The 23437-nt window shown below is 32.8% G+C and overlaps 1 protein-coding gene across 1 annotated transcript; it reads left to right on the top strand.

Annotated features, from left to right (window-relative positions):
- The first annotated feature begins 431 nt into the window (after nucleotides 1–431).
- On the top strand, nucleotides 432–21959 carry LOC113403998 (protein phosphatase 1 regulatory subunit 14B). The gene is made up of 6 exons (XM_026644733.2): nucleotides 432–644; nucleotides 15139–15315; nucleotides 17732–17857; nucleotides 18088–18183; nucleotides 20053–20094; nucleotides 20852–21959. The coding sequence occupies exons 2-6, from the start codon at nucleotides 15166–15168 to the stop codon at nucleotides 20891–20893; spliced, it is 456 nt and encodes a 151-aa protein (XP_026500518.1). The 5' UTR covers nucleotides 432–644; nucleotides 15139–15165; the 3' UTR covers nucleotides 20894–21959.
- The last annotated feature ends 1478 nt before the right edge of the window (nucleotides 21960–23437 follow it).

The following is a 23437-nucleotide window of genomic DNA, read 5'->3' as shown; positions in this document are numbered from 1 at the left end:
TTTCATTTAATTAAAATAAAATAGATAATACACCTACTTATCAGCTCATCAAGTATCCTTATCTATTAGTTATATACAATGTATTTTTTTCCTAATAAATAATTTTACTACAATTCTCTTTTATGTTTGCGTAGATAATTAGGTTCTTAATATTTATAGCACATCATAAAACATCGTGTAAGTATTTATTTTAATCACAGAATCAATACTGACTAACATCCATTCGTCCAATAACCCCAGCATAGTTTAGATGAATATGAACTCAGACAACATGCAGACATTTTATGAAGCCTGATGCGCCATTCCTCTAGTCAACCACCACCCGGGCACTCACCTGCGAGCGTGGGGTGCCCGGGCCGGCTGCTGTCCATCGGGCCAGCCCCCGACATTAGTGCGCGTTCATGATGCGCGGATCGCCGCTTACGTCCCGCACTCCGCGTCTACCGTCGTAAACTCGTTGTGCGCCAGTCTTAATCCGCGCGTTGCTCGTTACGTACGTAATACGAAGTGATTGTATTGTATCAAGTATGCTAACTGTGTACGGAGGAATTCTACTAGTTTTGAATTAGTATCCAGAGGAGCGAAGCCGGTCTGTCAAGAGACTATAGTGTTCCTGAGGGACCCTCACTTCCGACACGATCTCGGTATGATTTGAATTTTCAGTGCCTTATTCTTCTCTTCTGATTCTTCGCGTGACGTAGATTCATTTAACGGTCCCGTCTTCGCTACCGACCACTGGCTGCGAGAGCTTTGGTTACAAAATACATAATTAATACAATCGTTATAAGTTAAATTCGGAACAAATAAATTATTTTTAATATAAAACTTACACAAAAAAAAAGAATCGTGGATTACTTTTATTTAATTTATTTAACAATTGATTATTTTTTTTATCACGGGACGTAGGTACAGCTTATCTCATTAACGGTAATTTGACACGGCTAGCCTAATTACTGATACAACACAGCCGGCTGCTTGTGTTTGCGATTTCTTTAAAGAAACTAAGTAATTAAATAATGATTGATGTGAAGATAAACCCTTGTGAATATGCAATTATGAATATTATTCGGAAGCTAATGACCTAGACCTATTCTTATTTTACTATTTACTTAGCCATCACTACAGCAGATAACAACACAGTTACTATGTTATTATAAACAAAGTCATTTCGTTAAATAAACATTCGAAACCCATCCCACGATTGACCCAAGAACTCGTCACAAAATAATCATTTCCCAAGAAGACAAAACTTAGTTCAGAGAACGGAAATGTACAAGGAAATGGACTTCACAATTAATACATTTTATATCCTAAAACTCTACTTAATGTAAATTATATTAAAATATCGAGTGAAGTTATCTTATCTAGTGGTTCGATATTTATCTAAACATCGCAATAGACTATATTGCAGATCAGTGATTCGGTCAAATTTAAAAAGAAAAACATTTCTGAAAACCGTATACCTAATTCAGGCGTTAGATATTAGGTAAACGAGTAAACTCAGTATTTGTCGATGGTAGTACTCATGGTAATGTTGGCATTAAGTTTTATTTATCCACAAACACACCCGATTAGAATTTAGATAATTTTAGTGGTCAAAGCATTAATTATTCTGCATATTATAGTCTATTGTCATGTAGGTATGATAAGAATTTATAATAATAAACATTGTTTAATATATATCAACATCATAATATTCGTCTAATTATAGACTAAACAGAATGTCTTCTTAATATATGGACCTAAATTAAATATTCAATAAATAAAAAAAAATGTGTTTTTTTAATGTTATTAATTCACAATATTATAATATCCACAATATAATCTTAACAAAGTAGAATAATAAGAACACATAGGGCTTCGGCTAGCGCGGACGTAGTCACGCGCCACATATGTATAATACCTACACAGAGTCAGAGCCATTCTCATATGATATTGCATAATAATAATTACAGGAATACTTGCAACGATGAGCCAGCGAACCAGATCACAGTGACTTGATTAACTCGACCATCGTTAGGTTTGTTTCATTGAAACAATATTTTTTTTATTGAATACTAAAAAATCTAGCTATCTGTTTTTAATACTCGTTAAGCAGTAAGTCATGAACTTTGCTATAAAACCCTCAACATTATATAAGAGGAAATGCCAAAATATATTTTTTTCAATACATAAAATACTAAGAAATTGGTCGATGAAGCGGTATTACTATTTAGAATTTTGATATAGATGCGTGATGCTGTAGTCGCGTCTCTATTTCGGGATATGACGCGTATCCGTTAATTATTTTATAACCAACGCGTTCTAGCGCCGATATATCGCTGGTGTGGAGCAACGCTGTTAAAGTATGCTTAGTCGTTGCTGCCGAAGATTACCGTCATCAGTCCGGTTCCGTCGTCAGGGATATGAACGTAGGACATAAACATCTTCATGACCTTTGTTGACCTCTTTTCAAATCTCACACAGGAAATTCACGTTGACTCATTATCGTTTTTAGTGAAAGTTTGTCCATCGGCCGAACTAAATTATAAAATTATGTTAATGTTGGTAGCAAAACTTCGTTCGAGCTAGTTTTTTATAATTCATTTATTGTACTTTGCGTGGACTAATTAATTTGTCAATCTATGAGAAGTATATTTGACAATGGTGAAATTTCATATTATTTAAGCCGTTTGGCTTACGGCTATAGTCGTTAGACTGATTTCAGAAAAATATTTTATACCATGTTTGTTTTTGTACAAAGTATAATTACACGGCTTATCGCTAGGAGGCGTTCCTCTTATACCATACGGTGTTTTTCCTTTAATTACGCATACCTAATTTATCGTATTAATTATAAAAATATACTGATTTAAATATAAATTTAAATCGGTATATTTTTAAAGAAAAACCTACGCTTTTGTCGATGACGTTATATTTAATATCAAGAGAAACCGGAATTTAGTCATATTAAAACTAGCGTTATTTCGACGTTTAGTTGTATGGGAAGGTATATATTTATATAATTTGGTAGTAATTAAACTAAGAAATTAGTTCTAATTTAAAAACAGTACAACGTGCATGTATTAAAGAGGAATGAAAGGTGTTCAGTGCAAGTTGCGAGCACTCATGTGTTGTGTTGGGTTCGCGCGACGCGCTCCGCCGCGCTTTGTACGCTGCGGTACACTCGGGTACAATTGCACAATGCTTTACATCTTTAAAAAATACTACTTCACTTTTTTACTCAACATCGTCTATGCTGAGTCGTCTTTATCTTACGTTACATAGCCATCCTTGAACTGTTCTACGAAGAAGTAAACTTAGAAGATAGGTTAATGTCGGAAATGCGAATGAATTAATTTTAATTGCATCATTTTTACCAATGAGATGAGAAAAGATTTAATTCGCATGTTAACACATTCGAGAACGTTCCAGAAGCAAGTGAAAGATGTCACTTTTTAAAACAATACAGCTAAGGAACATTCTTTAAGACCCAATTATTATAGCATTTACAGAGTAAGATACAATAGACATTATGTGAGACCTAATACATGTTTATTTTCCTTATGACATTGTGTTTATAAACACAGCTCTAATACTTAATACATTGCACAATGCTTTACATCTTTAAAAAATACTGCTTCACATTTTACTCAAAATCGTCTATTTTGAGTTGTCTTTATCTTACGTTACATAACCATCCTTGAACTGTTCTACGAAGAAGTAAACTCTTAATACATTAATAACAATTAGAAGCTGCTTATATTTGAAGTAAACTTAACGAAGCGATATTCAGTCATCGAACTAAAAACCTTGTAGTTAATTTACTTTGGTAATGTATATTTTTCGTAGATATATCTAAAGCTAATTCTCTTAGATTATTTGGCCATTATTTTTCTTTCATTGTTTTTTCTTACTAGTCGTCCTTCGACACTTAGACGTTTCGTAGTAGATGTCTGATATTTATAACCATCATACAGTGGAACTCTTGAGTAACATTTTTACATAAACAAACCCATATCGTATGATATAATATTCATCATCATGACAGATCTGTACAAATTACCATTATAATGAATTACATTATAAGGTGCCGTCGCAGACTCGCGGCGCGGACGGCGCGTCGTGGCGGCGCGGTCGATAGCCACGCCGCGCCGCTCTTGTTCGGTACTCTTGAGGCAGGTCGTGAAGCGTGATCTCTTAGTTCGACTGCTAGGTACTTTATTTATATCAGACTGTAATTAAACGTTATTTATATTATTTCCGGTTTCAATTTCTGAATTATATTATTTTAAATTTATGTAGATACTATTATCAAGATTAACAGCTAAATTTGTATTGATAACTCGGTTTTTACGATTGACAGTCATTTCACTAAGATAAGTAATTTTGATTTATAATCGCTCAATGATCATGTTCGCAATGCGTAACGCATTTTGTACATATTAAAAAAACATATTCTTATAATACCTATATGTAGGTACGTAACAAATATAATAATAATATTTAAACATTTTATAACCTTAAATATTTCCTGTTGCTAATGATTAGCTTTTTTAAGTAGAGTTCATCGCTCTTTACACGGGAATACTGTCGATAACTCAATAGATATGACTGACTCTGATCCCAACTGAATTTTTAAACGCTGTGAAACTAATAAGTACAATGTTTTTTTTTAATAATGTATACATATGTGTAATTGCGTTATTTTAGATTATATATGATGACAATAATCTTCTCCTGCTTGATATCGGCCACGGCGGCTATTCTCAACGTAGACTAATGCCGGCTCCACACGATCGTCCAACCCTCCACGTAGATCCATGTAGACAGATAGTTTGTGAATGTTTGACGGTGTTGGATCGTGGTGACACACGTCAGTGTTAAGGTATAGCGCAGAAGCATCTGTATGGAAAGTCTGCTTTGATCGATCGTGAGTTTTGACAGATTGGAGTCAAGTTGGACAGTTGGACGATCGTGTGATGCCAACATGACAAACTACAAAGGGCGTATAGTGCACGATTGTATGCGCAGACACAGGTGCAGCCTACGTGCCTTCGCTCTTATATTTCGACAAGACAACAATTCCACGTTATCAAAGAGATATCAGTCAGAACAAAATAGCTGACGTGCTTGCACCAGTGGAACGTAATACTGCTATCTTATATTGCTTCGTTGTTATATTGTTTTATTGCCATTATTACACCCATTGTAAAGAGTCTGCAAATTATTACTAAAGCGTGTACATTAAACTAGTACAGAATTTATAACAGATATGTTAATTTATCTTATCTTTGTATATGTAAACTGTATGTCATCGTCGTCACTTATTATGTAACTAATATTGAGTTCACACGGTATAACATTGCACGTTTTTTTTTCACTATAAATATTATCTTATATTAGTAGTAGGAGTGCATAATATGTTGTGTATAGAACCATTCGATATCAACAGACTAAATAAACTAACACATTCGGCTCGCAGTCTCGCGTAGTCTATGGAAATTGACAATTGTCTGACGATTGTTCGTGCCTAAAAAAAATTGAGATATACCGTATAAACATGTAACAACCTCTTTATCTACATATAAAATAAAATGCAGTTAATATTGTGCAATGTATTGCCGTATACTTAGCCTTATTCTCACGCTGCCTGATATAGTTTCTTCCTGCACTCTGCTCATCTGCCATAAAAAAGGGTGATTATTTAGGATCAGCAATCTGTTTTATATTTTTTGCTAATGATATCTTCTTCAGGATGGCACATTCTTATGGTATATTCACGTGTGAACTAATTATGATACTAACGATATTAATATATTTTCCTACTATTATATTAAGATAATACTATTTCCTATACTAGAAAATTCAAATCATTTTCCAGTATTGGAACTGTTAATTGACAGTTTCGTCATAACATGCTCATAACAATATTATGATTCTAGAATAGTATTATGTAATATATATTATATATATTTTGATAGAATCAGCGACAGTTGTTTTATAAACAAGAGAGGTGAAAGTAAACTTAGAATACCAAGTTTCCCACGCAAATTCAACACGTCCTACTTGGGACAATGTATTCCTTTCTATAATAAAGATTTCGCAGACTATTCATAAATTGAAATCTTATAAAATATTACATAGCTTTAAACAAAGTCCCTCCATAGCTCCTATCTGTCCGTCCGAACGCGATAAACACTAAAGCCACCGAAAGTATTTTCATACAGTTTCAAACAATGGACGAAATTATTCATGGTTTAAGTGAATTTTGTATTTTTTTAAGGTTTAATTTAAATTGGTTGAAATACGACGATTGTAAAAGATGTCAGAAAAATCATGCCGGCTCGGAGCAGTACTGGCGTGTTCTGCGTAAAAAATTGAGTTATATGTATTACGATGCAAACGTTTTATTTAAACCCTTATTTTAACGATCGAGGCCGCGACGTGTAGCTAGTTAATGTACAAAATTATATTTTTATGTGGATGATAAAAGAAGTTCGTATTTGCATTTTTTTGTACAAGACATAATATACAAATTATAAAAAAAAAACAGCAATATTTCAAAAATAGTCAATGTCATTTTTAATTTTTCGACAAGAATAACAATCTAATTTAATCATTTATAATAATTTTATTAATCAGCACCCAAATTTTAAAAATAACAGTATAGCACTTTATTGTATACATCTTTCTCATAAACGAATACAATTTGTTTATCGTAACGAAAACGCAAAATGTAACACGTGGACTATCGCGTTGTTGAGTTCTATATCCAAACAGTTATTTTTAGGTACAAGAGGCAATCGTGCCTCCCGTGTGAAAGCGTAGCTGGTTGTGAGTATAAAAAATATTAACGCGTTCTACTCCGTACATCTGACAGAGTAAAACCTTCAATAGTTTTACATTCAAACATTATATCATATACTAAGTGCCCGTCCCGACTTAGTATGGGGAAAAATTTATTTCAAGTTCCCCCTCGCACTTTTCTATTAAATTTGAAATTCCAAAAACCCTTTCTTGGACGGCTACGTCGCAAAAGTAGTAACTATGCTAAATTTAGGTAAATTGGATCTACATTTTCGGAGATCTTTTAACGAATCAGTCAGTGGTATTTAAATATATATTATATATAGTTAGTAAAAACATATGTTTGAGGTTAATAGACTTCGACGTGAAAGTTTTCACATATATATATTTTTATGGAAGGCCTTTTGTGTTATAACATTTACAAACCGAATTCAGGAAGTTGCCAGAATATCAATCACGTGCCTTGTAAAGTACATTAAGTTCCTCTGCACCTGGTCTCTCCCCCGTCATGTCCGATTGTCGTCCCATGGGACTATGTAAACGAAGGTGCACACCTGTGCTTGAACTGTATCGCACAAATACCTAGTCTTTGAGATAGGTTACCGTAGCCCAAAGTCAATAAGGAGGGATATTAATATATTTCAATATTTACTGACTACCCGTCTCGGCTTCGCACGAGTAGACTAGGGGTATACATAAATCGTATAATATAGTAATACATTTCATTCAATTCGTTTGCATGGCGTACGCCAGTACAGCTCCCAGAAGGCACGATTTATCCGACATCTACAATTATCACCGTTATATTTTAGCCAATTAACTTAGAACCTTATTGAATATTGTTAATATTGTTCAATGTATTGCCGTATACTTAGCCTTATTCTCACGCTGCCTGATATAGTTTCTTCCTGCACTCTGGTCATCTGCCATAAAAAAGGGTGATTATTTAGGATCAGCAATCTGTTTTATATTTTTTGCTAATGATATCTTCTTCAGGATGGCACATTCTTATGGTATATTCACGTGTGAACTAATTATGATACTAACGATATTAATATATTTTCCTACTATTATATTTGATTATCTTCAGGATGGCACATTCTTATGGTATATTCACGTGTGAACTAATTATGATACTAACGATATTAATTCAATATTATATATTATAATAAGGGTGATTATTTAGGATCAGCAATCTGTTTTATATTTTTTGCTAATGATATCTTCTTCAGGATGGCACATTCTTATGGTATATTCACGTGTGAACTAATTATGATACTAACGATATTAATTCAATATTATATATTATAATAAGGGTGATTATTTAGGATCAGCAATCTGTTTTATATTTTTTGCTAATGATATCTTCTTCAGGATGGCACATTCTTATGGTATATTCACGAACCTTCCTCAGGAATCACTGCATTCGTGGAAAACTGTATGAAAATCTGTTCAATAATTTTTGAATTTATAGCGTTCTGACAAAGACGCGGCGGGGCACTGGTTTTTAATATGTCAAAAAAAAAAAACAGTAACAGCCTCTAAAAGACCCACTGCTGGGCTAAGGCTCCTCACTGATTGATGTGGTTTTGGAGCTAATTCCACCACGCTTTTACTTAAGTTACGTTTAATAACGATTTTTTTTTATATTATTCTCATATATTTGTGTTTATTTTGTTCTGTTATTTATATATGTTTGTATCTCTGTACACATGTAGTCCATGACTGTGGTGTATCTGTTATTAATTTGTATTTGTTATTTTTGTTTGCCTGCATATTTTATTACCATTATTAAGTTTTAAGCTTCAATATTTTTTGTCTAATTATAGTATTTATAAGCAATATAAATAAGTCTATACGTATTAGGATTTAATATATATGTATTATATCTTTTTATTTGAGTTTAGAGTGTAGATCTATACATTTGTTATTAAACCTATTTAGCGAAAATCCACCATGCCTTTTGAGTGCAATCGCCTGATGTTAATGTAGTAAAGAGGTTCTTAGAACGCAATAAATTGAGTATTGAGATAAGAAATATCATTTCCAACCCAATGACTAAGAACCTAAAGCGTTTTTTAGTTGGTTTGATTCGAGGTTCAATACGAACTCCAATCAATCAATCCAATTACAAAATAAAAAAAGATATATAAATAAGTTTTATTTTATTTTAATGTGATCTTATATTTCCAATACATTAAATTCCAACTGAATAAATGTATGTAAAGTAATAAATATTATGTACTCAAGAGGTTAATAGCCTACGGCTGACTTCGGTTCTTAAACTCTGTCTAGTCAAATATTACATCGAAGTTTAGTCACCTTAGGGTCGGCTGCAGTGCGAGTAAATACCTTTGTTCGGAATAAAGGCACTTGTCACCCTACACTTTGCTTTCATCGTTTTCATCTCACTGCGCAGTTAAGCTTCTCGCTGTTACCCAATTGTCATATCTATAGCGCAAGTTTATAAACTTTGTGGAACAACTTGTAAAGACGCCTTTAAAAGCTATGCGACGGCGGGCGGATTGTTGTCACCGATTTGAAGTAAATTTGCTTACGCAGTTTGATTGCGATTAAATATTATCTCAACATTTGTTACATAATGTTTATAAACAAGCTTCGGTCGTTTTGTAATTAGCTAATGATTATAACGTTTCTCTATCGTGCCGCGATACAATTCCTTAAATAAGTTTATATTATTGTATTATACATCTAAAACGAAGTAAACATTATTATTATAAAAACTAAATATAAAGAAAAAAATTAAGATTTGCGTTATATATATGTAAATACTTCACATTTTACTAATACTATTAAATAAAACAAGAGAAACAAAAATTACCTTAACTTACCGCTTAATATGTTCATTTGAAGAGTCAAGCTATTTTAATAATTTATTTTTAAATATTCTTATTTGATCTGCAAACACGTAGATTGATTTATTTTTAAGTGTCTGTAGAGTCTGCTTTAATATATTAAGTTTAATCTGCAAGGTTGTCTGGCAGAGATTGCTACTTAGCTAATAGATCTTTAATAGTTTTTTTCTATTTAAACTGTATTCATATCGTAATATATTTGTGGTATACAAATTAATAATATATTATAATAATTTGTTTTGATTTATGGGTTGTTTTACGGGTTGATGTAATTTAACTTGTATTGATTTGATTCAGTTTAGTTAATTTTATATTATTTCATTTGTATCTTTATAATTTTATTCTATTTATTATAATTAATATAACAACGTGGGTACTAACTATTGCTTGAAATTATTATCTTCATTCATCCATTCATTCGTTCATTCATTCATTGCTTCAGAAAATAGTGCATTTAGCATAAGGATAAGTAATTTACGCTCGTTTCAGTACATTTTATTATGGATAATGTATGAGACGGCGTATAAAGCTGCCCTAGCAACTAGCATACCCTTTGCCCTTGCCTTCAAGTAGTACTTGTGGATCCTCGCTTTACTTCGGCCGTAGTTTAGGCGACATGCTGCAATGCCTCGCCCGTTTAAAAGTAATATTTTATAAGATACACACGCACACAGAAACAAACGCGCGTTATCTAGTTGCATTGTAGAAGCAAGTCAGCGATTGAAGCTTGACAATATACTGAGGCGTCTAGAAGAGGCCGACCGTTGAGGCTAGTGGAGACTAGGGACTAATTCCAATGAGTGGTTTGATTGTAGAGTGTAACGGGGGGAGGGGCTGGACGAGTACGGGGTCACGGTTCGTAGGAAGCACGCTCGGCTGTGTGCGATAGTTATCGTACATCAACTTTACCAGCGTCCGAGAGGGTTAATGATTGCTAAGCCTTTGTTTCTCATTACGATAACAATATGTTCCTCCGCTACTCATCCAGCGTGTTATAGGTATTAGATATGGATATATTTGAATTTTTACACGTGGAATGTGTCATTTAGGTTGGTAGTGAAATTATATTGTTTACGAGTGTAAGGGGTAAGACGTTCTTACCTCTTACCTGCCATAACGTGCGGGCATCCAAGAGTTTAAAAAAAAATCCCGGACTCACAGTTGCCCGTGCCTTTTTCTCATTTTTAGTTTTAGTTAGGTGTTGCAGTTTTTTCTTATTTACTAAACAGCACCAGATCTTCGCTGGAGTTGGAGCTCGTCGTTCTTCTGGAAAGACGATTTTTTTTAATGTTAAAGTTATGTGTAATTAATGTGTAATTAATTATTATTATAATTATTGATTTATTTTTTTGATTTATATATATTTACTTTCTACGGCAATCTAATGTGCTATGTGCTAGTCAGGGGACGCTACCAATCTTGATATGTTATTTATTGAAAAAGTTACACAATCAACTTAAAACTAAGCACTTAAAATAAATATCTGATTTGGTTAAGCTTCAAAGTGATACGTCTTTAAAGATATAAACAACATTGATATAATATATATCACAGGCATTATATTTTCTACGTTACCTTTTAATTACAATGCCTATCTCGTTGCTTTAGTAGGTAGCTTGTTTGTACGCGAATCATAAGATCCCAGGTTCAAAATTTTATATTATTTTAACGTATAATAAATAATTAACTTGTATAAATATATAATTAACTTTATGTAATTTCAAATTTTATATGTATCTCTATATACATATATAATTATATTCTGTTTAGAATACTTCAAACATCTTTTATATTATATAAATATACAATAATACGAGTGCGATTGTCATCTAGGTCTGCCTGTGCACGCGTGTCGAGGTAGATTGTAACGAGAATTTCATAACATTGCCATCGGTCAACAACCTAATATAATTAATAGGGATGGGATAAATATTGATTTTATGTTCGGTATTCGGCTGGTAACAATTTTATTTTTTACCGGTAAAATGTCCAACACGTTTTATCGAACGTATTTTTACTGACATATAACTGACCACTTTGGCTGATTTGTACATTAAGCGTGACGTAATCGCATATTTTTCAAAGAGCAATAATTATCAACGTACGTAATTTCACACATATTTAAATTTAGTGTTATTGTGAGCATAGTGGGAAAACATATGAAAGTTATATCTCTTACTAAAAACCGGCCAAGTGAGAGTCGGACTCCCGCACGAAGCGTTCGTACCAATATCTATAAAAACGGTTTGTTGTATTTATTCTATTCTTTTTTTTATATTTGTTGTTATCGCGGCGACAGAAATACATCATCTGTGAAAATTTCACCTATAACTTAGTAATAGGGTTTTACAATTTTGGTAAGGAACTCTAATAAAAATGATGTAATAACAGGCTGATGAGTGCAGAATTGAGGGAAGTGCTCGATATTATTTTTATCGATAATTAATAATCACCATAGTTTTTTACCAGAAAGAAATTAAATTATCATTAACTATATTAAAAAAGTCATTTTAAAAATTGTAATTTACTTTTAAATTATGCAATGTCATCGGTTCTTGAGTAATTGCATTACGTTCGTAGCTACTATACAGTTGGTACAGGTCAGGGTAACGTGGATGACACGAAACCGACGAGTCACTTTCCAACTTACGCTGGTTGTGATTATATGATTATTATTTTTTTAACTCATAAAAAACTTTGAAGAATTATTTTGCAAGGTTTACAGTAGAAATATATATCTCTAATTTATTGAAAATCATGTATAAAATATGTATATTTTTTTAATTTCGCCAATGTCACGTGCAATGGAGAAGACACCTTGGAAATCAAGTTCGATGAATATTACCCTCCGTACTAGGCGAATTTTATGACGGTAGGGAAAAACAAAAAAGTAAAATATTGATACTGGATTCTTCACCTGTACCTGTGTATTGTGTCCTTTCGTATGTTAATAGAAAACAATTTGCAAGCACGTGATGCGTTGAGATGTACGCTGAAGTGCTGCCAAGCATAGTGCACATCCAAAAGGACACGGTGAAGCAGAATTGAATCCTCACCCAGTCCCGAGGGTTAAAATTTAGGTCGTCGACGCTTGCTGTGGAGTATCGCTTGGCAGCTATCCCAGAGTCAAATAAATTCTCTTACTAACTGACTACTCGTGGCTTAGCGGAGCAGGGGCAACGAATGCGTATGTTAAAAGATTGCCTATATCCAATGTACGTTGGGCGGCCATTGCAAGTATTTTGGCGAGTAAAATATAAGACATTAGCTGAACCTGCGGCTTTGCCCGTTCGAAATTTATAAAACTACCTATGGCGTATAAACCGTCACCCCCAATTTTAAAAAGGAGTGAATTAATTGTATCCTATGTCCTTCTCCGACACTCAAACTATCTCCATACCAAATATCTAAAGCGTTTCAGACGTTTAAGCTTAAACAGACAGAGGAACAATAGCATTTATATATTAGTATAGATTACCTAGTTAGTCCTCGTAATAGCACAATTCGGATGTAACTAAAGTCGTAAACCTTTCAAGCTGGAGGGAATATTTTGATATGTGGTAGGGCCCACTCATCAGATATTCTACTGTCAAACAGCAGTACTCAGTATTATTGTGTTCCGGTTTGAAGGGTGATTGTGCCAGTGTATCTACAGGCACAAGGGACATAACATCTTAATTCCCAAGGTTGGTAGTGCATTGGTGATGTAAGAAATGGTTAATGTTTCTTACACCGCCGTTGTCTATGGGCGGTGGTGACCACTCAGGTGGTACATTTGTTCGTCCGCCTACTTATATCATTAAAAAAAGTGTATTTTATTTATAACCTTCCGCTTAAAACCATATTTAGCTTGAAATATTTTTTAGAGTTGTGAACTGTCTTTTTGAAACAGATAATCTTACGTTAATTTTTTTTATAGCAAATGAAGATGGTTTCATTTTTTAAAACACTTGTACGATACTCATGTTGTTGAGAGCTGGTACGAGCTCAGTAAGTGGTCGTTAGTGTAGGCCGCTACGTAACGTGGAGCCGCATCCGCCGCGCTTGCACCACACTTACATACAAACGTATAGTCGGGTAGATACGCTCGAAGAGAGCCCGTGGTAGCCCATGTTGCCATCGAAGTAATAACATATGTTTATTTTCATCTCTATTGACTCTTAGAATACATTAAGATTTTTTGATAAAGGAAATCGAAGTGTTGTAACTTAGACGTCTGAATGTCTTTCTATTTTTATATTTAACAGTGTAAATATTTTATACATATTTTTTTTTAATCTATTTTTTTTTTTAAATAATTAATTTAATCAAAATATATGTATGTGCCGCTTTTTTTTATTTGTCCTTTATTTTAATACTATAATTGTAATAAACGAAATAAAACATTAGTACCTGAGTAATATGATATAATGGCTTATTTCATGCTTGCAAAAGCTCCTAAAAAATGGCACTGAAATATTTGTTCTACCAAGAATTTGATATTGGACTTAAAAACTCTAATTAAGGAATTACTAATATTTCTATTTACCCCTCCTTTTAAACTTATCACTTGTGTTATGAGTGTGGACGACAATAGCCCAAGGGGTCATCCATCAAATCAACCATGATCAATCCAGCGACTTTTGATATAGCTAAGCGGCCCGTAAACCATTACGCTATTGAAGTTTAACTTACGTAACGTGCCTTTGAATATTGCGTCAATATTTGTGTAAGGGTTAAGACTGGTGAATAAAATGGCATAATACATAAATTGAAATAAATACAACAATTTAATATAGTTAAAGTTTTTGCAAAGTATGGTTGATTTCCATAAAACTTCGTTTTATTTACAAATTGAAATATCTGGCATCCGGCCCAATCCTGCATATTAAACTATCCGACTGCGTTTTGACTAAGAATATACACATTTACATAGATTTTGTTGCATGATATATGATAATTATATGATGCTTCCACAGGGATCAAACATTGTGCCTTTCTTTTTCGTAATGTGTATAAATGATGCAACTTGACTTATAGGAAAGCAAATTCTTATTACTCGTAAGAAGTCGGCACGGGCAACCAATTTAAAAAAAATTATCATGATACTATAATGTCGTGAGTTTATATATTATTTTTTATTTAATACAAATAAAATGTAATGCATACTATTCAAATTGTAAGTTCGTATGTATCATCAGTATGAAATTCTCTAGACATAATGGTATACTGCATACTAAATATAAGGTTAAGTTGAAAAGTTAGACTTTAAGTTCAGATATTTACACAGATGAAGGTGTCAATATAGGTAAAATAAATAATTAAATATCTCTAAAATGATAGTAGTATATTTTTTATTATAGTAAAACGAAATGCTTTTGATCGAAGTAGTTTGGTTTAGAATGGTGTTTATTTTACGATTGAATGAGATTAAAATAATTAGATAAGTATTAATACTAATTATAAGTTTAGTAATAGATACACAACGTTTCAGAGCCGCAACAGCGGCGGCGGCAGCGGCATGGAGTGCGGCGTTGCGGCGGCGACGGGCGCGTTCCCGGCGCGGGCGCACCCCCCACACCCGCCTCACGCTGCGCACCCGGCGCTCTCGCCCACCGAGCGCTCGCCTGCTAAAGCCGGACTACACGTCAACTTTAGTGATAAGGGCGAGGTACGCTATATTTATCATTTCCTATAACCATTACTTAAAGTTATCAAAGTCACGTACTTAAATACTTTTATTTCAACAGGTCGTATATTCCAAACATTAGAAGTTAGTACCTTCATAGTCGTTATATCTAGTTGATATGTGTTCTCTATACAGTACTTTAAATATATATTGTTTTCAATAATGCTATGGGACACATTAACTTTAACAAGTACACTTTTGTCATAAAACAAAAGAAGTAGTGTATAGTTTTTTTTGTAAAATTCAACAAGAGTTTTGAATTCAACCTGTTTTAAAAAAATAGATCCGTCTCGATAAAATATAAATAATAAAATATCAAGACATTAAATTACAAATCAAAACTGAAAAGCAATAAATTATGACATATATTTATTTTGTGATTAATCAGTCTGATCAAAGGACAAAAGGATCGGTTTTTTGCATTTTTTCTTGTAAATATGGTAATGTTATCGTTAAAATAAATTGGCAAAAAAATTTAGATCATGTGATTATCTACCATAAATGTTCATATACTTTTCCTACCAAGAACCACCATATCTAATATATCACCATATGACACATCGAATAAAATATATAAATAGCACGCCTGCGTCCGTGTAATGTGAACGGAATATATAGAAAAAGAGGGCCGGTATAAAATGCGTAACCTGAAACATACACGTAGGAGGACTTAGACTATTAGAAATAAAACGTGGGAAATATTATTAAAAAAAAAAAACATCTATTTGACCAATTAATAAAGATCCTAAAAACTGCTAAGAGGCGCAGACAATAATAAGCCAAATGTAGTTTATATACCCTGACTTGGGTAGCAAAATTTAGGGGGGATGCAAAATTTGGTTGGGGGGCCCCTTTATTTAGTTGCTCCAATTTTATTTTTATTTATACGATGACACGAAATGTTATTGGTGATCTATTTACTCAAGGGTCGAATATATTCTAACAGAGACTAAGCGATATATTTGCCTGTCTTTACAAAGTAAACGACTGCTGTGTAAAGAGTCACTTCTACTGCTTCCATTGAAGTGAAATAAGTAGATACTCGTATTTCTAACGAGTACCTTAAGGCCGTTTTTCTCGCTGTAATCTGTGTAGATAATTGCTTTCTGCTCCTTTGGAGGCTTAAAGTCGTTTTTTGTAGAAAAAAAATTCAACAAATTCTTCTTCCATATATTTTTTTTATTCGTAGATAAAGTCATTTAAATGTTCTTTGATTTAGAAACATCTCTACTACTCTCTCTCTTGTTGTTGTTCATTGACATTAATTCTCTTTAATATCATCAAAATTAAATTACATAAGCAATTTTATTTATACGTATTTCAAATTTAAATTTTATACATTCAAATAACAGATTATATAATTATACCATTTGTATCTTGTCTGTTCGGTTCAATTCAGAAAAAAAAACAATAATAAAAACTGTGCAAATATGTATTTTCTTTAAGCAAATGTTATTTGAAACAAGTACAGCAAAAAGTTTATAAGCGGATACCCTTAGGCTGTACATACTAATATATCTTTTAAAATTTGTACAGCTTGAAGTAAATTTTCATAACACGTTGAATTTTGAAAACAAACGTATTGTTTTCATAATTCAATTTCTGTTGCAACGATCGCTCTTATATTTGTTCATTTAATTCGGAGGCAAAGCGCCATTTGTAATCTATATATCCCTTGTAAAACGATCGGCACACGTATCCACAGTATTGAATTGAATGTTGAGTGAAACGATTTACGAAAACATTGCTTGAATTGTTTTTTTATTTATTTTTTTAAATAAACCGATCGTTTTTTATATGTTGGTATATCTATTGCTTGTTGTGATTATTTTAATGTGTCTGTATGTTTTATCCAGACATTATAAATAATAAACAATACATATTGGACAACATCACATACATTACTCTGATCCCAATGTAAGTAGCTTAAGCACTTGTGTTATGGAAAATCAGAAGTAACGACGGTACCACAAACACCCAGACCCAAGACAATATAGAAAACTAATGAACTTTTTCTACGTCGACTCGGCCGGGAATCGAACCCGGGACCCCGGAGTGGCGTACCCATGAAAACCGGTGTACACGCTACTCGACCACGGAAGTCGTCATTATGTCGTCTCTAGATAAATTATTCTGATATCTTTAAAAATACATGGTAATAAGTGGTTGAATGTCATTGTAACAAAATAAAGTCCAAAAAAGTAATGTTTTATAAATAAAAGATAAGATGATTATCATAGAAAGGATGATAAATGTTGTAAAAATGTGAGAACCCAATACAAAAATCATGCGACAAACTAATATTTATATTATAACTCGTTTGTATAAATGTTAAAATATTAGTAGCAGTCGTCGCTATAAGTAAATTACTGTATTAACATTTCTTTTTTTTTTTCAGGTAAAAGAGAGGCGTGAAAAATTCCTAACAGCCAAATACGGTAGCCACCAGATGGCGCTGATCCGCAAACGTCTCGCCGTCGAGATGTGGCTGTATGATGAGCTGCAAAAGCTCTATGAAACCCCGGTCAGTGTTTTCAGTATTATTCTATTTATTTATTTTCTACTAAACATTTAGTGGCAGAGAATTAACCCACCAGCAAGATCGTTCGCTAGGAAGGCTGTCATATTCTGTACATGTAGCTTACACAATATACCAAATAAGCCAATAATTATGTGGCGTCATAATATTTATTTATATTTGTATGATTTATATGATTCATAATAGTACTTAACAATATGGCCTTTTTCTCTCAGGAGACGACGCCAGCTGGGGCCTCGCAGGAGGTAGAGGTGGACATCGACGAATTGCTGGATATGGACAGTGATGATCTGCGCCGGCGGCACCTCACGGTAATTAAGTAACTTCCTATATCTATATGATATTGCGCAACGTATTCAAGTCACGAGCATAACGTGAGACCATTACCAATAATCGCACGTTACGTTTTATGCAAGTCCCAATGGTCCCTATGGTGCCTTAGAAAAAAATACTCGTAATAAGTTAGAACTATCATACATACTCCTAATACTCTATATACGTATTTATTATTATGATGACATCTGACAGAGACATTTAAATATTAAAAATATAAATACAGTAATATGAAATATATAGGGGGACAGCGCCCCAAATCAAGTAAAACTTATAACTAAGAAACCCATGTTTCTTGGACTCATGTCCCCGGATTCCAAATAAAAAAGAATTGTCTGGCAGCACATGTTAGGGGTATACACACGTTTCAGAATAATATGCGAGACTTGCTTTGTTTTAGATCGATACCCTTAGAAGTAGGTTACAATCGACTTCCTAGATTTGTTTACATAGTAACTAAAGTTACATACATGTGAAGGTAATATAATATAGTGTCCATTGACACTACTTTTATCAGTATAATACCTACGTTAAAAACCTCAAAACATTTGTTTTATCTCATAACAATTACTATTATCACAAAATAGTTATTTTGTTTATTGATTATCAGTTATTAACGTTTTGTTCTACAAGATTATACCTACATGTATCAATGACGTCATAAATACCTCATTCTTCGTACTCTTTTATGATTTCGGACGTGGCACGTTCTTCGATGTCTGATAAATATTGACGAGGTCATAGTACAAAAGATGGTTTTACCTTGTAGTAGTTGCAGGGTTGGAAAACATCAGGATTTTTTCGTTTTATTATTTAATTTGACTATATTTTGGGAAGAGGAACGATCAAAAATGTTTCCAGTGGTGAAGCAATTTCTTCAGCTGATGTGAAAAGAGTGTTTTCCACCATTGAAATTGTTCACAGCAAATTAAGAAACCGACTGGGACATTCTTTATTCAAATATTATAATAATTATATTTATTTCTCAGATTTAAACGACCCTAGTTAGTAACTTAATAATCATTTTTTTTATGTTGATTTCTGTAAAAGTAAAATTGAAATTTAACATTTTTTATTAAATCGTTGATTTTTATTGAAAACATCATATTTTATTCATGCCAACGCTGATTAGTTGTCAAAAATAGGATCAACATAGCTCACAAAATAATCAATGAATTGAAAACAATTGAAACTAGCCTGCATTGCGATAAAACCCGTGTTGTTTTATTTTGGCATTTCTGTAATGGTATTATTATGTACGAGCATGTGTGTACACGCTCCTACGATTTCAAATAAGCGCTTTAAAATATTCGAGCATTAAAAAAAATGATGCAGATTTTAAATGTGGTAATAAAAATAAAGGACCAAACAATCATTAATTTGGAAGTATGGTCTTAGACTGGTGCCTGGGAAAGAACAACTAACAAACGTTGGAAATTTATAATGTTTAATAATGGTATTTTTAAAAAATATCTTTTTTATCTATAGAAACGATAAACTTTCATATAATACAAATAAACAATGTTTCATTCAATCGTAAAATAAACAGTTTTCACAAACAATGTTTCTTTAATAAGACTTCAATAGCTTCATAATTGTTTGGATATTTGGAAAATGGCTTCATATCAGCAGATTTAAAAATACTTTTTTTTACTTGCCTACATTATATTATATATGTATATCCTTAAGTGTAATGTTTGTTATTTATTATAATGACTATGTTTATATATCACATAAATTTCATATAAAAGATATAAAAAATATTTAATTTTAAAAATATCGTCTTTCTGTTCCACTTTACGCCACTATTTGACTATTATTTTTAAATTATTTAAATCTCTTTTCAGACGTTATTAGCAGATGCGAAGAAACCACAAAAAGATGTTCATGTAAGTAGATTGCAACTTATAGACAATTAAAATATTCGTATCGTTAATTGATAAAATGTTTATACTTATCTGTATGTTTATTTATATCGCAATAGCAAAAGGTTTAATTATATCAAGAATTTATTAGAAAAATATAATGATTCATATTACAAAAATGCAAACATTACGAATCCGATGGTCATAGGTGGACGACTATCGTAACTTCAGCTGTTAATGTTCAAAAGTAAAATCATAGTTATTAAAAAATTAGATTAGCCTAGAGGGCGCAGTGATATGTGGATCTTAAAAAGGCGGATGAGCGTCGTTGACTTTGCTTGATTAAACTGTGTTTGCGGAGAAAAGTGCCACATCTCGTCAGACGTATTTACCAAGCGGCAACGAGGGTACCGCGATAATTTACGCAAAATATATTATGAAGGAATTATAAAATAAGCCAAAACGATTCGTTTATATTGATCAATATTTAATAAAGGTATCATTGTAATTAAAAATACTTGTGTGAAATGGAAGATAGAGATAAAAGGGAACAATTACGAAAAAAGAGTATTTTTCTTATTTATTTCTAAATGTTGAAAAAAATATTGAAACGAAGAGAAAATGCTGTAATTACTTTGTATTGGCAACGGTTACCGAAAGAAGTTTTTAATGCGCCTGTCCCCAGCTGTCAGACATGACCCCTTAGATATAGATTCAAAAGACACCAAACAAAAAAAAATAGGACACAAATATGTAATGCATATATATTTATTGTTTTCAGAAATTCATCAACGAGCTGTTAGAAAAGGCTAAAACTCTTTAAATGTAAGCGGAACCAAATCTCAGAAGACGAAGAGGAGACGCGTCGACTGCGACGGTGTAGTGCAATGTTGTGTTGTGAGCGCCTGAGCCGTGAGCGCGTGCTTGTAGCGCGCGTAGCCTCGTACACTGTACATACCGTAGCGTACGCGCCGCCCCGCGGTAGCCGCTAGTCGCTTTAGGATTAAGGACCGTAGATATAATTAATTAGGTCGACATGACATCGGTGTCTCGTATATTTCAAATACAGTTTTGCTTTTAACTTACATTACAGGATAGACGGCAAATTGAAATGCAATCGACATATCAACGTTTTATGAAAACATTCAGAGCTCGAGAATCGGACGCGGTGCTCGCAGTCCGATGTTTTATCTTAATCGTGCAATTTTTAAAACTTGTAGATAATAAACCAATCAATGATTGTTTTACTTAGATTAAAATAAATATAATAAAAATAAATATTGTTGCTGTTTCGTTCAGAAATCGGCCTAATTCATATACAATTTTTATTAGTACTGAAATATTTAAGTACATATACCTATTGGGATACTCCGCCCAAGGTATTAGTCCTTACAGAAAATTCTTATCGATAAATGTTTACCTATTTATTTTAATAATAATACAAATTTTGTTTTGCCAAGGAGTCGATGTGATGATTTCGCATAGTATGTTAATTTTATTAAAATATGAGTGATTATAAAGTAGACGAAACGTAAATCTTAAGTGTATATGTAGTTACGTATTATATTTGCTCACAATATTGATCCTAATAGGTATACGAGCAATAAATATTCTAAGAAATCAGTATCGATTTATTCAAAAAAATAATTATGTATAATTTGACCTGGTACCAAAACATACAATTCTAATATTTTTTTTCTACGATTCGCTGTTGAATCTGTGCCCGTTAAGTTACTCGATTATTAGACAATATTGCAGTAAGGAACTAAGCAACGTTTAACTTAATGTATACTCATAAGATTAGTATCGTTTGCGACTTAGAAACTAGTCTAGATATTACTGTCAAGTGATGATAGACGTTTGTAATAAAGCAATTTATTAAAAAAAAATGGTTTTATTTCAACTCGAGGACTTTTTGTGTTAACGTAAATGCTGTATTTAAGGGGTTTGTACAAGCCCGTCTGAGTTGTCACCAGCCAATTTAATCGTTTGTTCCGATTTGAAGAGTGAGTGGGCCAGTGTAAGTAGTGGCTCAAGGGATTTCAGCACCAAGGTTGGTGATGCAATGGGGATGTAAGGGAAGTTTAATATTTCTTATAGTCCCAATATCTATGGGCGATGGTGATTACTTAACATCAAGTGGGTTATTTGCCAGTCTTTACCAATATAATACCTATCTGGACTGAATACTTTCTTCTAATCTAAGATCGCGGGATAAACCGGGCACGCCCCGGTAAATTTTCATGTGTTCATTATGCTCAGCGGTAAAGGAAAATGTCGCGTTTTTATATGTCGAATGTAATTCGACATTCCTCACGTCGTCCCTGACAGAGACAGCTCCGCAGTACACGCGGTTAGAAAAGTTAGACAACTAACTGATGGTGATACCTCTCGAATTGCTCTTGTAGTATTATGTCTCACGCTACGCTACAGAAATTGAAAATATTTTCATACAACAAAAAAGGTCTGTCCGGTCTATTTATAATCTTGTTGCTTAAGACTCCCTTTTGAGTTCCGTTAAGAGACTCCGAGCTGTTTTTAATAAACTGGGTAAACATACAGTTGCTTAAAAATATGTTTACAACAATGTTTATATGTAAATTCACAATACTAAGTTATTTTGAAAAAAAACGATAACATTCATTGTACAGGCACGAGAAGGAAAGATAAACTAATAACACTTAGTTTCCGTCTTCGCAAAGTTAAAACACCCTTCATGGGGCGTGGTATTCGTTTCTATAAGATTTGTCAGGCCTATTAAAAAACTTACAAGATCATGTTAAAAAAACCCTTGATTAATAAGGCATAATAAGGACTAAATACAAGGTTAAATTAAAGGAAAATCTATATGCATGCATAAGTGTCGATTTCTAGGCAGGATATATAAAAACTTAATAGTACTTTATACACATAGGTACTCTGTAGTCCAAAAGTACTTCTATGAGCTTACTTGAATATAGAATATTTTGATTTTATTCTGCCGTAAAACCGAAAAAATTTAAATTGTACGGTGACATATTCACCGAAATTTGCTGATACAGCATCGTGGGATAACCTCAAGCCTTCTTGAGTTTTTTTTTAAATAAGTATGCGAACACATTATGTAAGTACTATTTTGAAATACGATCAAAATCATTCATTGAATAGATTAAGCCTATTTGTTGTTTTCAGCGTCTTAAGAGAAATTGTATTTACGACCGGTTACTTTAGTCGTACATAAAATTATGCATAACTAAAGTACCTATTCTAACTACTCAGATGTAAATAATGCGATGTATGTTATTTATTGAATATATTATATTCAGATCAAAACTGCGAATAAACATAATATGTATTTTTTTTTATTTCTCAATGCTTCGACAAGAGT

Source organism: Vanessa tameamea, chromosome 10 (genome assembly GCF_037043105.1).
Source record: "Vanessa tameamea isolate UH-Manoa-2023 chromosome 10, ilVanTame1 primary haplotype, whole genome shotgun sequence".
Lineage (NCBI taxonomy): Eukaryota > Metazoa > Arthropoda > Insecta > Lepidoptera > Nymphalidae > Vanessa > Vanessa tameamea.
This window is presented reverse-complemented; position numbering and strand designations above follow the sequence as displayed.

Coding starts and splice junctions, on each gene's coding strand:
- LOC113403998 (XM_026644733.2), top strand. CDS start 15,166: ATGGAGTGCGGCGTTGCGGCGGCGACGGGCGCGTTCCCGGCGCGGGCG. Junction 15,316..17,731: donor ACTTTAGTGATAAGGGCGAG/GTACGCTATATT, acceptor TTTTTTTTTCAG/GTAAAAGAGAGGCGTGAAAA. Junction 18,184..20,052: donor TGCGCCGGCGGCACCTCACG/GTAATTAAGTAA, acceptor ATCTCTTTTCAG/ACGTTATTAGCAGATGCGAA.